The sequence below is a fragment of the Harpia harpyja genome, chromosome 11 (genome assembly GCF_026419915.1).
Source record: "Harpia harpyja isolate bHarHar1 chromosome 11, bHarHar1 primary haplotype, whole genome shotgun sequence".
Classification (NCBI taxonomy): Eukaryota; Metazoa; Chordata; class Aves; order Accipitriformes; family Accipitridae; genus Harpia; species Harpia harpyja.
The window spans coordinates 32,410,095-32,428,103 of NC_068950.1; the positions used below are offsets into that span (position 1 = coordinate 32,410,095).

The 18,009-nt window shown below is 34.7% G+C and overlaps 1 protein-coding gene across 11 annotated transcripts in view; it reads left to right on the forward strand.

Annotated features, from left to right (window-relative positions):
- The window catches only part of USP33 (ubiquitin specific peptidase 33), a 43,576-nt gene that overhangs the window by 10,161 nt on the left and 15,406 nt on the right, over positions 1 to 18,009 (forward strand). For 6 of the 11 annotated variants that reach the window (XR_008237075.1, XM_052800480.1, XM_052800475.1 and 3 more), the window contains 11 exons: positions 1,881 to 2,033; positions 4,340 to 4,439; positions 6,955 to 7,024; positions 8,364 to 8,477; positions 9,243 to 9,321; positions 11,424 to 11,844; positions 12,260 to 12,400; positions 15,249 to 15,361; positions 16,645 to 16,816; positions 16,919 to 17,023; positions 17,608 to 17,641. Coding sequence is in view for 10 of the 11 variants with exons in the window: in XM_052800480.1 (XP_052656440.1) it covers positions 1,881 to 2,033; positions 4,340 to 4,439; positions 6,955 to 7,024; positions 8,364 to 8,477; positions 9,243 to 9,321; positions 11,424 to 11,844; positions 12,260 to 12,400; positions 15,249 to 15,361; positions 16,645 to 16,816; positions 16,919 to 17,023; positions 17,608 to 17,641 (1,502 nt within the window). In the remaining variant the exon portion in view is untranslated. Of the gene's footprint in view, positions 1 to 1,880; positions 2,034 to 4,339; positions 4,440 to 6,954; positions 7,025 to 8,363; positions 8,478 to 9,242; positions 9,322 to 11,423; positions 11,845 to 12,259; positions 12,401 to 15,248; positions 15,362 to 16,644; positions 16,818 to 16,918; positions 17,024 to 17,607; positions 17,642 to 18,009 lie in introns of all 11 variants that reach the window. The other 5 variants (XM_052800481.1, XM_052800477.1, XM_052800482.1 and 2 more) reach the window with 3 other exon arrangements.

Sequence of the window (18,009 nt, forward strand, 5' to 3'; positions counted from 1 at the left end):
TCTGGCAAGGTTGGACAGCTTGAATGCATCTGTTTGGGTCTTAAACTCACTGTCTGTTCTGTGCACACACATGTACAAGTGAAACGCTTGCCAAAATGAAGCAAATGAGATATATCATTCTCTCTTAACAAATGTACTGGGGACAGAGGGATGGCAGTTTTATTAACATGTCATTTCAGAAGTGCTGACTTTCTGATTAAATTAAATTCTTGCCACCAATTTACAGTTTGTCTGTCAGAAAATACATCTAAGGTTCCACACTGAGCAATTTTTGGTCCCTAAAAATACTAAAAAAACCCCTGGCGAATATTAAAATGAACAAGTAGTATATACCAGGGTTTTACAAGAAGTATGCTTTATGACTGCATTTTACCACCACTCCTGATTTTTTTTTTTTTTTTTTAAGCAGGGCCTTGAGAGCAGTGCATATTTATACAAATCGATAGTGCATTAATATAAATCTATATAAATACAATTTTTTGTTGCCAGCTATTTAAGCTGAATCACAGTTCTAAAGCCTTTACAATAGATATATAAATGAGCAGATTGTAGTGCAATTGGGGAACAGATGGTCCCTGAATTTCTTGCCTACAATTTTATACCTCTTGGCTTTCTATGGTAGTTTATTCCTGCTTTACATGATGTTTTAGCAATGTTATGTACTTGCCAAGTAAGAGAAAAGGAAAGGATAGTTGCTTGCTGTCCATGACATCCTTGTCTTGATTTTCATGTTACTTAATTTCTGGATTTTAATTTTTTTTTTCAGTAAAAATCTCAATAAACTCACTAAAATGAGAGAAACAAGGTTGATGTGAATCAGTTTATTTCTGCTTACTCTAGTTTCCACCAGCAAGGGTCCCTGTACTGCAAATAATCATGTTCATTGTGTCCACTTCAAGAAAATTCATAAGCTGTTCCTCTGGAGACTTGTAATTATTTATGCAGCTGAAGCTGCAGAATCAAGCACATTCTCATGATTAAAATTGTCTGAGATATTTATGTAATCTGATGTTTTTTAGTAGGGGGAGGGCTGCTTAATGAAATTGTAGCCCACAGTTTATATTAAAAACATTGTTCTTGTACAAAGCCTTATTAAATGAGGGGAGGAGGAACCTGGGCATCCTGCAGCAGTTGTAGTATTTGCCTAATTTCTAGCAAATCTGTCATCTATAAACCTGGCTGGTGCTGACATAATAAGGAAGAAACACAGGAAGGATTGGTGGAAATATTTGGAGGATGATAGCAACTGTGTGCACAATCATACAGTAAGCAAAGAGGTTAAAAAAAGAAAGATGAAGATTAGAACGGTAAAAATATTCTCCATCTGTCAAATTTTTATATTGATTCACAGTATGAAGCTGTCAGCAAAAGAACTGAGTCTAGGATGTTTGTTTTGATATGAACACCTCTTACTGTAGCTGAACTGAAAATCTTACCTTACTCTTCTGATTGATTGTTAAATAGCTTGAATTTCCTACAGCAAACCAATAGAAATAAACACTGCCCTTACTATAGAGGAGTTAGCTGCTGTTATGACCAATAGCAGACATTCCTGGAAAATTGGTTTGTTGTGAACTGTAACACTTCTGAGAATAGGCTTTCTTCTTACTTTTGTAATTACACCAAGGCATGTCAGATATGACAGTGGCTTAGATTCTGATTGTACCTTGTTGCTAATTTGAGTGACTTGTACTAAAAATGAGTGTTGGATAGTTTGTGCTAAAATTTCAGTAATTGAATTGCTATTTTTTAATATTCTAACATATTTGTTTCATTGTTGAAAGATCTAAAATTTTAATACTTCTGTTCTAGCTTGCATGTAGCAATATTTAATTATTCCAAATTTCTGAATCACAGTTTTGGTTTTTGTTCTGTTCTAGGAGACAAAACACTGTCTAACTGTCAACCTTACTACACTCCGTGTTTGGTGTTATGCCTGTAGTAAGGAAGTATTCCTGGATAGAAAATTAGGATCTCATTCTCCACTACCAAATCCAAGACTGTCTCACCAAGCACAAGAAAATAGTGTGCAGGTATTTTTTTAACCCAGTGAAACAAAGGCAGCTGTAGCTTTGTAGTAAACATTGTGTCTTCTCTCAAGTGAGAGGCTGACTTTTCCTCCTTTCTTGTGGCTGAACTTTCTATTAATTTCTCTCTATTTTTATAAAATTTCTTGAAAAAGACAGTACCCAGCTTCTGTGTTCTGTCTCTGTGTACTGCATGCTTCCTAAGAATGCTTTTTTCATCTTATTGTCTAATTGTTTGTAATCTACAATAAGCTGTAAGATACGGACAAAGCACAGGCTTAAATTTAAGGTTACAAGATTAGAATAGTTCACCTGTGCTTCCCCATTCTGTCAGCTCTTGAAAATGTTATTTACAAAACTCATTACAGTAATTGCTGGCTAACTTTCAGGGAGCAGCAGAATGCCTTAGTATGTGTTTATGGATACTTGCCTGAGATACTGTGCTTGTATAAATGAATTTGTACTTTTAGAGAAATATATGCTAATTGTTATCCTCATTTAGCTAGTAATACAAGACACTTAAAGGGATTCCTATAACTTAGTCTCTGAGGTTTAAACATGTCTAGTTTTCAGTTTTGATAAATGACTGAAAAGATCTTGATTTTTGTGTATGTATATGTGTGGGTGAAAATTTTTCCAGTAGAGTGGTATACACACAAACACTCCTAAACAGGTAAAAATTTAACTACTGTGCAAGAATTCACTAAGAAGGCAGTAGTAACCTGTGTATATTGTATGCATATGTTTAATTTTGGGGTAGAATGACAAATATATTGTGTTAGATTAATGTGGAAAAATACATATCAAACTAGAAATCAGGGGAATGCTATTAGTGTTTTATGGCAGTTAGGATTGCCAAGGAGTATAAATATGCCAAGGAGAAAAATATGGCCAGTATCTGGGAAATTCATATTAGTCAAGTAAAACCAGGCTTAAGATTTTAGTGGTTTATATGATTATAGCATTCAAAACAAGCCTTTATAAAAGTGCTTAGCTGTTCCTAACTCTACATTTGTTAACAATTAACGTAGTAGCTGAAGAGTAAGATAATGAATAAAGCATTAGCTAGTATTGGACACAAGTTAGAGGAAAAAAATAAGCAAAGCAGACGTTATACAGAGAATGTTGAAATATGCTATTTTCTTGTTCTTCTGCAATTTCAACAAGGTTTGTTTAGATTTGTTTTGTTATATTCTGGTTACATTAGTCTTTGCTGGCATCAGTACTGTTCACTCTGATAATATCTTTTCTAGATAAGTGTTGTCTTGTAATGGAGAACATTATGCTGCAATTTCTTAAGTATAATTGTTTGGTATAATGCCTGTATCTGAAAAAAAGTTGTTATTTCTTTATTGCATATTTAATGTACTTACATAAAAATGACAGGTAACTTGGTTAAAACTGACACAAGTACAAGTACGGTATTTCTAAAATTGTTTTGCTTGAGGTGTAGAGCTATGGAAGAGATACCATGATGCACAGGTTGGACAGAAAGATGGGCAGTTTTTCAATGTATGTAGAGAGGAAATATCCTTTAATATTTTCACTTCAAAGTTTAGCATTTAATAGGAACATAATCTGATCATTTTCTCATAAAACACCAGCAGCTCAATTGGAATAGTACCATTGGAATTTTTTTTTTTTTTTTTTTAATTTTTGTCATCTAGAAATTCTGGTGACTTGATATAAAGCTGGGTTCAGACTTCTGAACTTCTGTTATACTTGACCTGTTTTAATCTTACAAGAAAACGGGTATAATATACAGAAAAATCAGTAGAACTTACAAAGTCTGTCAAACATTTTGTTTAGAATTTTTATTTATGTGCTCTTGCGCTCACAAAAAGAGCTTGTCATGCAATAAATGTCTGCCTGCCTAACACTTTGTTTTTCTGTTTGTATATTTTGCTTACAACAGTTTAATTTGTTAAATGTAGTGAGCCATCTGGTGGCATATCAAAAATATATACACTAAATTTTATGTGATGGCTACTGTGTTAGCTTTTCAGTGCTGGCTTACTGGTTATCCAAGGGAAAGAAATACTATAACTTGCTTTGTTTTGATTCTTCAGCTGTTGTCATAAAATCATGCAATGTTGTCACTGCTAATCTGAAGACAAAAATGTGAGGTTTTTCTTAGTAAACTTTATCAGGGTAGCTGTGGAATCCTATTCTCACTTTGTGCGGTGAGATTTCAAAATGCATTCACATAATTTTCAGTTTCTAGATTTGTTGGTGAAATTATATGTAAGCCTAATTAAGAGGAAAATTGATAAATACAAGTAAATATACTTTTTTATTATTCTCCTTACAAGGATTTTAAAATACCTAGTAATCCCACACTGAAGATTCCGCTGGCAGCTGTATTTGATGACTTAGACATAGAAGTGGAAGAAGATGAGTTAAAGACTAGAGGTAATAAAAGCAAAATCTAGTGCTTTATTGCCCTTTATGACATGTGTATGTCTCCAAGTCTGTTCTCCAGCTATGTACTAGTTCTCTTCTAAGTGGAACTGTTTCCTATTCTGCTCCAACTAAGACCTTTATTTTTAGTTTCACCTTTATTGCAGCAATCTTTACTTACCTTCAGAGCAGAGACTGCAGTGATAAATGTAGTGCACCCGTGCAAGCAGCAACAAAAATAAGAAAGCATGTTGGAGTAATGTTTAAAGTAACTAGTGTTCTAGCCACTCTGGTAAAAGTAGTTTTTTCTAAAATCTGTTCTAATGTTTTCTCCTGTCCTGAAAGGTTCCTGATTTGAATGCTTATCCTGCATTTTGGGTAACTTCTCTGAGCCTGTAGTATCCCAGTATGGGTTTTTGGTTTTTTTGTTTTCTCCTTTTCAGTAATGGATTTTGTGCACTGCCAAACTTCCTGCTATAAAGGGTTACCTCACCCTAATATTAAGCTGTTGTAAAGATGAAAATGAGAGTGGATGAAACCCCAAACAGTGAAGCCTCAATTTCTCATTTCATAAGAGAATATAATAATTATTATTTTTTTACAAGTCTTAAATTGGTATTGATCATTTAGAAAAGGATACGTGTATTTGTTAGTAAAGAAAGTATTTCTAACTACCATTTTCTCAGAAAAATCTGACCAGCAGATTGTTAAGCTATTGGTTTTGAGATGCCAATGCATATGTCACAGCAGTTTGTTTTCCATTAGTGATTATAAAAGAGTTATTCTAATTTATAGACCTCATTTCTCCTTTACTCATCTACTACCAGCTTTCCCTCTCCTAAGTCTGCTGGCATTGGCCAGAAATCCCGACTTTGCCCCTTCTGTTATCTGGCATGGTCTTTCTGGATATGTCACCAGCCCACTAATTTGCCATCTGCCCAGCTAGTTTGTCCTACCAATGTGTGTATTTGTGTATCTTCTTGTCCTACTAATATTTTTGGGAATGTAACTTGTATAGAAGTAATAGACAAGTAGAATTGCATTAAAGTTCCCAGTGAAGTTGATGTGACTGTGTTAATACATTTCTTAAATTTAAAGGAAAAAACTTCTTTAGCTCCATTTTAACTTTATTCTTAAAATTTCTTTTGAAATGCTTTTGATGAAGCAAATATTAGAATATATCTTTGCAAGAAAAGAAGTCTATTCAAAAACTTTACTTGCAACACTGCAGGCTGGAAAACTGCAGTGAGAGTATCTTCCTGATAGATCTTCTGCTGTTAAAAAAAAAATTAAAAAAAAAAAAAATCCTATGACTGTTCTTATTTTCCAATTTCAGTAAGAATGACTGTCCTTTTTGTAGCAGAAATTGGAAGGGCAGAATGCAGGCTTGGGTGTGGGAAGCAGGACTATATTTCCATTCAGACAGATAGGAAAACCTTTTAAAACTTGAAAATGAAGTTCTGTGTATTAAAAAATTCAACTGAAATAACCAAACTGTTTTTTAGCTGTAAAAGCATTTTCTTAGTAAGTTTTATTTTTCTGCCACAGACTGAAATAATTGGGGTAGTTCCTATACTTCAAGGATTGCATAGAGCCAATGGTGTTGATTGCTGAATATTTAAAGTTTTCCAGTCTTACTGATTCTTTTCTTATAAATGTTACTGTTTTCTCCTACAAAAGCAATTTTGTTTTGTAATTACTTACTTTATTAATTTAACACTTCCGTAGCTATGAATAGCAGGTGTTTCAGATGAATTTTTTTAAATTGAGCTCATGTGGTAATTATGAATTTTTTGAACAGCCTCTCAAATATTGGAAGAGGATTTTTCATGACTGCATAATCACTGAAAGAATATATGTTAATTGTAACTTTTCCACTATGTAGTAGAAAAACTGTATGGACATTAGTAAAGAAAGTAAACAATCTGGGCTTGAAAATAAATTCTGTGGGGAAGTCTAAACTGAGCAGTCTGTGTATAAAAATAAGGGTGTATAATTGGCATAGAAAAAAGACTGATCGTAGGTAATTATAATTCTGATTCTGAGATAATCACATGTGGAGTAGGTTTTGAATGTTTAGCATAATCTGACTGCTAGCATGAACTTGAGACAGAAGAAATCTTCCTTGAGAAGCTTTTGGTAATATGATTAATGGTTACAAACACAGCATAGCAACAATTTAACTGAACAGGTAAATCGTTAAGTTAAAGTAAAAAAAAATTGATAAATGTATTTTAAATTACAATCTGCAGCTGCCATAAAACGTCAAAAGTTAGTAAGATGCAATACAATCTACTTGTCTGAAGTGTTCTAGTCAGCCAAAATCAAAATACTTAATTATTACTTCTAGTTAGATTAGTATTCCTTTAGGAGTCCTATGTTTCATTTAGTTACAACTCTGCATTATAATTGGCATCAGAACTGTTACATGAGTATTTTAATTAGTACATATTTTTTAGGAAGTATTTTCCTTAATGTGTCTTGTTTTGGATTAGCAGACTTGCTGAATATTCATTCTGTTTTTCAGGTCTAACAGGATTAAAAAATATTGGAAACACTTGTTATATGAATGCAGCTTTACAAGCTCTTTCCAACTGGTAAGGAAAATGATTGTAAATGTAATTTTATATTTGCTTATACGTGCATTTTCTGAAGATGGACTTAAGGATTTTGAAGTGCTGCACTACCATGGAAGAAGACGTGTACTTGCTAAATCTCAGTCTTATGTATTACAAACAATTGTGTCACTGATAGGGGGGAAAAAAAGTGTTATGGTATATGGGCTACTCAGCTTTTTCCCTGTTTCGTTCTAATTCCTCACTGTCCTAAATAAAAATATATGTAGCTCTAGAAATTAGAGGAAAATCTGATAAAAGCTATTAAATTTGTGGGTTGGTTTTTTTTCTGCTACAGAAGAAATCAAAGGAAATGCATAAGAATAAACCCTAATTAAAGAAGAGACACGCTAAGATCAAAAGGTCCAAGTTCAGTCCTTACAAACAATGCATCTGGAACATTCTATGCTAAATCATCCTAGGAATGGCTAGAATACAAAATGTTGTCATCCTGTGGGGATACCAGACAAGTTCACGAAGGAGAAAGCTACAAAAGCTGAAGAGATAAAAAAACTATCCAAGTCTAAAGTTTCTTGCACTAGAAATGGTTTAGGAGGGGACAGTACTTGAGCATATGTCATATATGCTTACTGTATGCACCTGCTTTTGGCTGCAATCCAAGACATGATACAGGACTAAGTAGACCTCACTGAGATCCTTTCCTGAGGGAGAAGAGAACTGAGGCAAATCTCTCTAGAAGGTAAAGAAGTGGACAAGGCATCTAATCATGAGGAAATTATTCTGTTGAGAAATGCCAAATTTTAAAAGTATGCTGGGATATCTCCTTTCTTGGATAAAACTAGGTCCAATCTGTATGAGGGACTGTGACTTCAGAAAGGGGGTTGAAGGGAGAGAAGTGAGAGAGTATGTGAGTTGGCAACACTGCATGAAGCAAGCAGATAGTAATCATTTAAGTATAAATTATTTACCTACAAACATCATGTGGCACTATTGGATTCTAGAGAAAAGATTTAAGATGCTATTTATGGACTAAGCTTATGGTGATGGTTGCTGTAGTGGTACATGTGTACTTCTGTGATGGCTAGGAAGAATTGCCTTGAATTTGAATCCCATTAGACAATTCTGGTGCTTTAACAAATGTCAGAGTACGTTTGAGGAGCAGTGTTGCTGTACTGCTGAAGTTGTCCTACTAGGAAATGTTTGGTTGCAGCATTTAAGGATGTAGGAGATTTAATTGTTCAATTACATAATAGTATTAGTCTTTTTTTTTTTTTTTCCCCAAATAGTTTTGTATGAAATGTGGCTTTCCTCTTGTATTTTAACAACCTGAAACAAATCCTATTTTTTTCTTTTTAATCAGCCCACCTTTGACGCACTTTTTTCTTGACTGTGGAGGCTTAGCGCGAACAGATAAGAAACCGGCAATTTGTAAAAGTTACCTCAAGCTGATGACAGAACTCTGGCACAAAAGCAGGTATTGCATCATTTTGGTGATGAAATGATTATAAATAAACTCCAGAGTCATGAAGGATGCATTAATCTGTCCTAGGTTTCTGATTTTTATTCTGTCTGTATGACAGAACTACTCTTGTAAATTAAGGAAGGAAAGACTAACTTGCAGGATTTAAACACTTCTTATAAAACACTCCTTCTAACCTGATCTTTTCCATACTTACCAAAGATGGGACAAATAAGTGATGTAAATTGTAGTAAAGGAAGATCTGACAAGAAATACATGATAAACACTATACAAAGTAACATTAAGCTTTTAAAAGTAAGTTTATATCTGCCAGAAATACATCTAAAATGTTTAACTACTTTATCCCCTGTATGTCCTTCATTCTGTATCAATGTTTTATCAATTTCTTTTATTTCATTATGTGGAATTTCTGTTATCTCTGTCTAAGAAAGTACTTCAGAATATAAGTACGAAGGTAATGAAATGGTAATTGTGCATGGTACCAAGAGTATGTCTGATCTGTCCTCTGATTCTCTGACAAGCAATGTGGCATAAAAGGCCTGATACAGTCTCTATTTCTGTTAGATGACAGATTTAAAAAAAAAAGTATAGTTAATAATTCAATACCAATATTACGTTTAGTTAAGATTAATATTATTGGTGTTAGATGTGTTATAGTTCAGTTGCAGGTAAAATTATGATCCCAGTAAAGATAGAAAAGTCCACTTGAATGCTTGCTTTTTTATATATATTTATATATTAACCTTTTTTTTTCTTTAGGCCTGGTTCTGTTGTTCCTACTGGTTTATTTCAAGGAATTAAAACTGTTAATCCAACATTTCGAGGCTACTCTCAACAGGTAAAACCTTCTGATATCTTTTAAATCTGCCTAAACCATAAAGTTATGTCTTATTTTTAAATCTAATGCTTAAGATACCATGCTTCCTATATTTGTTTAAAGCAAATGCAACATAAACTTTAGTTTATATGTTTCAAATGTAGATCATCTGGAACGGAACCATCAACAGTTAAGTCGGGTATTATGTTTGTTTATACCAAATTCTCAGAAGTTGAAGGCCTTTCAAGAATAACTCCTTTTCCCTTTTTTCAGGAAAACTAAAATAACATATATCTAAACCTTTTCCTTTTGTGAAATAATGCTGCTAATATTTGAGCAGTCCCAGAAAACAAAGTAAAGGTGTTCAGAAATAAAAAAGAATATAATAAACTTTTTTATATGCATCTACCAGTTAAGTTTTTTTAAAAAATAAATACATAGTATCCAATTTTCATTTAGTGTCTTTGAAAAAAACCAAAACAAAACCACCGATGTGTGTTTTGTAAGCAGTATCGTGGGAACTGTCAGTTGGTAACTTGTTAAATAGGCATGGATTATTATATAGTAAAGGCATTCTTCAGTTGATCCTTCATACAGTATCTTGCTGAATTTATACAGTTTGCAATACTTTATTAAAAGCTTTTGGGCTAGAGGAAAAATTTAAACCCTGTAATTAGAAAAGCTTACTAATATCTTCCAGGAATCTGCTGTTATTCAAAGGAATCTTGCTGTTTGAGTTAGCATGTTTCATATTTGTGGAGTTGGAGGATTAGAACACGTTTTAATGTTCAAATGCTGCATGTAGCTATAAAGAAAATGTTTAAATAGTAATCTCAGTGTTTTTTTAATTTACTCATGAATTTCTTAAGAGCCACATGAATTTCTGGAAAAGTAGAAAATCAGTCTTGATAACTAAAAAGAAACTGTATGGAAACTTGGTTCTTGCAGCTTTTAACACTGATGGGAATGTCTTTTTCCATGCAGAGCAACACTTAATGAGAACCTTTTTAGGTTCTGCCTGGATCATGCTTCAGTTGTATGTTTAGTAGGTTTCATGGCAACAGTTAAAATAAAGGTCTTTCATGACCAACACTATCCTATTGCCCAGCCTTGCCAAGATGGGCAGCCAGTTGGGCAGCCATGTCCAATCTTCAGGGAGAAAAAGGAATTCTTTTGCTCTATGACAAATGTTTATCAGTTAATTTGAGGTTGTTTTTTTTTTTAAAGGATTACCAGCAAATAGGCATATTAGATTTTTTTCATTACCCAAAACTCAAATCTGATAGTTGTAGTTTTTAAGAGAAAGGATGTTTTCTAGTCAGCAGTTGTGAGCTTAATAAGTAATTGCTGTGATGAATGGGAATGTTGAGCAGCAAAAATTGTTATTACGAACAAACCAAATACAAGGAAACTGGAAAAAGCAGTAGTAGTTGCCAAGAAGAGGCTATTGTTTTCTCCTGTGCTTGCTTTGTTAGATATTCTCTATTGCCAGGAACCACCAACCTGCTGCCTGGATTGTTGAAATTCGGTGGCATTTAAGATATTGCCAAATATGGATTAGACGTGTAGTAATACTTGACAGCTCTTTGTGGAAACACTGATAGTTGAGGAATCCTGTTCAGGCTTGAGAAGAAGAATTAAAATCTTGTTGACAGTATGATGCAATTGGAACTTCCATACCCAGTGAAAGCAAGGCTCTGGTTGCTTTGCTGAAGATGCTGCGTAACGTTTTAGAAGACTGTCCCTGAAGCATTCCATTACCAGCATAGCTGGATTCTGGCCACAGTGTTGGTAGTTGCTTGAGTAACGTTTATCATTCGTGTAAGCTATGGCAATATTTTTGTTAAAGTTGTTGAAATAAGCTTTTTGGGAATTTAAGTGTTTTGGAAGAAACTTGTATGATAACATTACATGTGACATGCAAGAAATGGATGCAGGAAACATATGCAGTCTGGAAATGAAATTTCTTTTGAACATTAGATCTGGGACAGAGGAATTTACCTTATTCTTCTTTAACAGCCAGCTATAGCTTTTGCTTTAGTTATCTGTATCTTTTCCTGGTATAACTTTAATATCTTCCAAATATAATGGAATAATATTGTAAAATTTGTTTAAAATCCTAGGATGCCCAAGAATTTTTGCGTTGTCTAATGGATTTGCTTCATGAAGAACTTAAAGAACCAGTTGTAGAACTGGAAGATGCCCATCCGATGAGTGTTGAAGAGAGTATGGAAGAAGAAAAGAGCCAGTCAGATGTAGGCTTTCAGACCTGTGAATCCTGTGGTACCTGTGATAAAACAGAAAATGACGCTATTTTTAAACCTGTCTTAGAGGATCCTGCAGAGACAACCATGTTAATTCAGGATGATGATAACAACTCAATCGCATCCAAAGACTGGCAGAAAGAAAAAATACCAAGCAACAAGCTTAAACAAACAAATTCTATGGAAGACTTGGAAAAAGACGCAAACACTGCTTCAGCGACCTCTGAATGTTTAAATAATCAAGGAACTGTCAAAGTACAGATACACAGCAGATTCTCAGGTAATACATTATTAATGTGTTATTGAAATAGTTGAATTCTTAGCTAGAATATCTGTGTGAGTGGAAATGAGTTGTAGAATACAGTAGAGGCATAGGTCAAATAGGGTAGGTGGATTTACTTGTAAACAATGCACTTTCTTAATTTATTTTTTTTAGTTTAAGTTTTCTGAATTCAATTTGAATTCCCTTGAAAAGCTAAAGATTTGTACTGGGTAAGGTTTCAGATAACCCAGAAGAGTGGGGTTTTTTGGTTTTGTTCTTAACTTAAAAGGTATGTGAATTGAAATGGTGCTTCATTCCTAAATGTCCAGTGACCTGACAGTGTGGTTAAATAAATTACAAGACCATTGTGTCTGTTCATTCTGAAGTAAATTTTTTGGTAGAATTTATGAAATAATGCAAATATTAATTGCAGAGTACATCAGTGATGTCCACATGAATGATGTATCTGCAGCTCAAACTTCATCATCAAATGAAGGGATGAACTCACGTCTATCAAACAGTCCTCCAAAATCATTCCCATCGTGCTCTTCACTGGCACCAGTCCACAAAAAAGGTATAGGCCCTTTATTTTCTCCCTCCTGGTACTGAATTGCTCTGTATTACAGTTTTCAATTTTGTTGTTTCTTGTGTTTTGCATAGCAATACAGTATTGTTCTTAAGGGTTTTTTTTATCCCCTATCCCTTGTGAGGAGAGGGAGCATTATGTGAGCTGGACATATGATAAGACTCCCTTTACTCTGTAAAATTTTGATTCTTTTGAAGCATGAATAGTATTTGCCTCTGCTTTGGGAGGATGGAATAATATTTTTAGACAACTTTTTCAATTGCACTGGTTTGGAGAGAGGGGAAACGTGTGAGAAGTTAGTACCCCCGGAAAGTTAATGGTTTTCAGAGAACAAGTACATTGGTTCTTCAGCAGAAGTTCAGTAAGTCAACATTTTAGTCTATTAAGGTTTAAGGAGCCATGTGTATCTATACTGTAGATAGACTTGTAAATGCTAGCTGCTTTCTGGTTGTAACTGTCTCTGCTGCGTAAAGTATTTCTTTTGGCACTTTCCCTAGTATGATGCGTTTATCAGCATCCAGAATTTTTAGACTTTTACTGCCTTTAGATACAAGACAGTGCAGCTTTAGGGCACAAGGAACAATATATAATTTTTTTTCCCCCTTATTTGTCTAACAGTAGTCTGTTTTAATAAAAGCTTGTCTTTTGGAACATGCTTTTAAGGCTTGCATTAAACCAAACCAAAACAAAAAGCTCCCACAACTTTAATATTGTGATCCTGTTTCATTCAGCAGGCTGTCCAGGGTAAGTTCTGAAAATGCTCATGTTATCCTTTTAATGCTTTAGCACTGATGTTGAATGACGATTTAATGGATTTAAATCATTGACCTCCTTGGTTCATTTGTTCAGCATTTTTGACACTGCATCTGTACTACTGCCTCCAGTTTTGGCTTCACCATTACAGGAGGGTTTTAGACAAACTGAAGTGAGTCTATCAGAAGAGGTACTAGGTGGCTGGAGTTGGTCGTGTACAAGGAGAGGTTGAGAGAGCTGGGTTTGTTCAGCCTGGAGAAGGAAAGGCTAAAGGGGAACTGCTGTTGTCATCAGCATTGTGGGTGGTTATAGAAAAGGCAGAGCCGGACTTTTCTTGAAGCCATGCAGCAAATAGAAATGGAAGCAAGTTGCAGAAAGGAAAATTTCTATTAGATGGAAGGAAAAAAATCTTTCAATGAGTAGGTGAATAATGGAACAGAAGCCGGAGCCCAGAGGTGCCCAGAGGTACCCCGAGGTTCTTCGAGATGGATATTCCAAAGTTCAGCTAGAGCTGCTTTGAACACAGGCTGTACCAGATGATATCCAAAGGTCTGTTCCAATCTAGATGACTGATTTTTGTCACTTCCTAAAAATTTAACTCTTGGTCGTCTTTATTGAGTGTTGAGGGAACAGATATGTATGCAGAACTGACTAGGAGAGTAGTGTGGCAGCCATTTGCAAGCTCACAAGTTGTTGTTTTTTTAATTCTCCATAATGCTAGGGGAATTCCCTAGTGTTCTAGGACTTGTGTCAGGGGGCTAATACCTAATTACAACACATGTATTCCCTTCTTCTTTTCCATTTCTCCCTTGCTGAAAGCACATGGTGTCTGTTGGGTGCCACAATTCTAAGATGCCCCTTCTTGTCAGCATCTTCCATTTCTTCCTACTGTTTGTTAGTGTGGATGAATATAGCACATCCTCCACATCACTGATAAATAAAGACTTTAGAACCATCTTAAAGCAGTTTAGTGACAAAATGAGTGATTGAAAGGAACCTTAGAGAATTCTGGGCAAAAAGCTCTATGAGACAGTTTGTGTCTGTGATAAAATATATCTGATATATTGTGGAAAAAGAGGGTTTTTCAGATTACTTCTAGTGGCTGTTCTTTCTGCTGGAGATACTTTTGAATTCAGACTTTTTTATTATTTTAGAAATCTTTCTAGGTATGGGATGATATATAGACAATATATAATACTGCTGGACAGTAAAGAGACAAGAGTACTTGCTTATGGGCAAACACTTTATGTACAAAGGGGCCTTGGGAGCTTGTGTTCTATGTGAAAGATTTATTGGAGTAATTCAGTTTCCTTCTTACTGTAATTATTTTTATGTTTTGCTGCCTATCTTGTTACTGGCTGTCAGCATTTTGGCAAAGTTTGCCTTTGACTCCTACAAGACTTCCGAGTGGTCTCTTGGGTAATATACTGTTTCCAGAAGAGGTTTTGTGGTCTTCGTTTTAGCCCACCATTCCAGTAATCTATAGAGCCCAAGAGACTGCTCTGGTGTGTTTACCTAGTTAGTAGTGGATTTGGGTGGGGAGCGCATGTTATTGGCTTGGAGTTTTACTTTATTTTTTTTAATAAGCTGCTGTTAGGCCAGACTCTAGTAGTCCATTTAGTCTACTTCAACCCACTGTCATCAGTGTTGTGATACAGTAAGCTTGTGTAAGAGCTCTTTAGCCCAACATGGTTAAAACTTCCTGGAAAGATGTGATCAAACTAAATGTCAGATAAAATGTGCCTTTTTAAGTTTACACCTTGGGCGATTCCTGCCAAGATTAATCTTGTAGCAGCAGGCTGTAGATTTCAAGTCTGGCAGTCTGAGTTTTACTTAAACATGAGGCAAAATTTTCTGCTGTTTTTCCCCCATAAACTACTTGAGGAACCTACATGAATTGCCTGGTACTAGCAGTAATCTGGTTCTGTAATTTCTAATAAATACTTCGTAAATAGAAAACAGGGCTTGACTCAATTTAATCTTAAATATGTGTGATCTCTAATTATATTATGCAAAGTTGAAGGAAATCGGAATCCACTGTATCTTGATTTACTTTCAGCATTTTATTTTTGTCATTTTACAGTTTCAACTGTATCATCACCAAAAAGGAAGAAGCGCAAGAAGTACAGGAGTGTTATTTCTGATATATTTGATGGGACTATAATAAGCTCAGTACAGTGCTTGACTTGTGATCGGGTGAGTAAGGAGGGGAAGTTCTATCTTTTAATATGTTTTTTTTTCCCCAATACAAATACTTACGGCTTTATGAATACAGTCATTCTCTGGTAACTTTATTCTTTTGTGGCAGATTTCCTCAGAAGGTCAGATTGTTTTGTACTTTTTTACTCAAATAGTAATAGCAGCTACTACCAGCACTTTGTATTTAGACTAGCTTGCATTCATTGAGCTGGATATTTACTCAGAGCTGAAAATAACATTTTGAGAATTGGTTACAGCAAGGATGGAGAAAGAGGCGTGCTCTTCAATGTCACTTAGGTATGATTAGTTTTTAGTAATGTTCTGAATATCCTAATGCATACCTGCTACTGTCCTAAGTTCTCAGGTACGTAATGTTACAAAGAAAAGTAAAAGACGGTAGTCTAATCATACTGCTATAGCAGTCTTATTAGGTAGACTGGGGCTAAGAAAATTCATGTCTTTCAAAAAATCCAAGTAAAGACACTTACTTTTAAAGGTGATATGAATCATTAATTGCTTTCTGAAGTTACCCTCATAGAATTACTTAGAACAGCACATGTGATCTTTTAAAAAAAGTCAATTATCTAAATATATCTAGTGGACCACTTCAGTTTCAAGGCAATAGTATAAAAAATTGGATATCCAAATCTTTGCATTGGGGACAAGTTTCTCAACATAAGGTTTAAACCTAACCCTGATGCAGTTGCATGCCCTTACTGCTCCCATTGTTTTACATCTAAGAATACCGAGACCTCAGGGTAATCTTGTGAGCAAGTTCAAAAAACAAATAAGAATTTTTAAAGTTTACTTGATTTTATACTCTGTGACTATGTGATCACTCAATCCAGCATGAGAGAAAGGAAATGCACAGCTGGGTCTCTTTTGCAGCAAGTCCAGTTACATCAGGTCAAGATAATGTCAAAGTAAAATACCGTCAGAACAATGGGCTGAAGCTTTCTGAGACTAGCTTGTATAACAGGAGCCTGAGGCAAAAATGGTAGTGCTTTGTATGACTAGTAAGAAGACAAATAATTAATAACAACTTAAAAAAAGTTTCAGTGATAACAATGTGCAAGATTGCTCTAAAATGTTATTTTTTTTCTTCCTCTTTTTTAGAAAATGAATTCTTACATCTCCTTATTTATGATTAATTTGCTACCTAGTGGAATTTTCAACTATACAGTGACTTAGTAGTTACGAGTGAACTTTACAGAACTCAATTTAATTGCTGTTTCCCTTCAAGCTTAACTCTATTTTGTTTCACTTGTTTTCTTCTTTAGCTGTCTGTAACCCTGGAGACCTTTCAGGATCTGTCCTTACCTATTCCAGGTAAGGAGGATCTTGCTAAACTTCATTCTGCGAGTCATCAGACATCTCTAGTCAAGGCAGGGTCATGTGGAGAGGCGTACGCTCCCCAGGGATGGATAGCTTTTTTTATGGAATATTTCAAAAGGTAAATAATATTTACCTTGTTTTATTTATTTATCTCTTCTGAAATTCCAGTTTCTGCTCTTCTGGCAGAACATTTGTTGGTTTTCTTTCTTTTCTGTCAATGATGTTTCAGGTTTGTTGTCTCATGTGTTCCTAGCTGGTTTTGGGGTCCAGTTGTAACCTTACAAGATTGTCTTGCTGCCTTTTTCGCCAGAGATGAGCTCAAGGGTAAGAGGTTAATTACATGAACATGTTTCTTCTGGGGTCTTTTCCTCCTGTCACAATAAGATGATTAATATCTTCTTAGCTTCACACAATTAAGCAAAGGCCACCTGTTAGACTGTACTACAGTCATTCCTTGCTCTTATGGGATCATTCATTTCAAAAAGGTAAGCTTCTCACTCAACTGAATATTTGAGGCAAGAAATGCCCATAAAAGCTGCTTTAGAAATGTCAGGTAAATCTGAATTTGGTTTAATGAAATTTTATCCACTGAAGGTTCATAAAAATTTCAGAAACCACTATATTAATACTCATTCTCCTAACCTCAATTTGGATTTAGTAAATTATTTCCCTTTTAAATTATATAGCATTGTCTCTTCAGATTATGTTGTACTTTTTCATAGTTGAAAATGTAAAACCTAAGAACCTTTCTATTTAGTTGCTATAGCAACACTTTTACGACTGTTAGATATTGAATGCAACCTAAAGATAAATTCCCTTGAAACTTACATATCAAATATATGTGCTTGAAGGATAACTATTTGGATTTAGGGAATGATGGTTGTTTTTCTTCTCCCTGATATTTGCAGGTGATAACATGTACAGCTGTGGAAGGTGTAAGAAGTAAGCTGGCTTTTACCTTTGTTTGTTTTAACTTGTCTTGAGTGCTTTAATGCTTCTGTTAGTCAAGAGGAGGCATTTATTTCTGTTGGATATGTCATAGTACTATTAATCTTTTGATACTACCTTGTGTTCTGGCTGTCAGAAATTCAGTATTATAAAGGTGCAGGAGTCAGGAAGCACTGATTCACTGTACCATATTGCAAACCAAATGTGCTTAATTCTTTTTCATGTTCCCTACAATTTTAGATCTTTCTAAATTGTTTTTAATTGATAAAATAAAAGCTTTTAGCCCTCTATATTACTAGCAGGTTTTCACTGATATGCTGTAGGTCACCTCAGTGTGTTAAAAATAAATAAATACACTATGG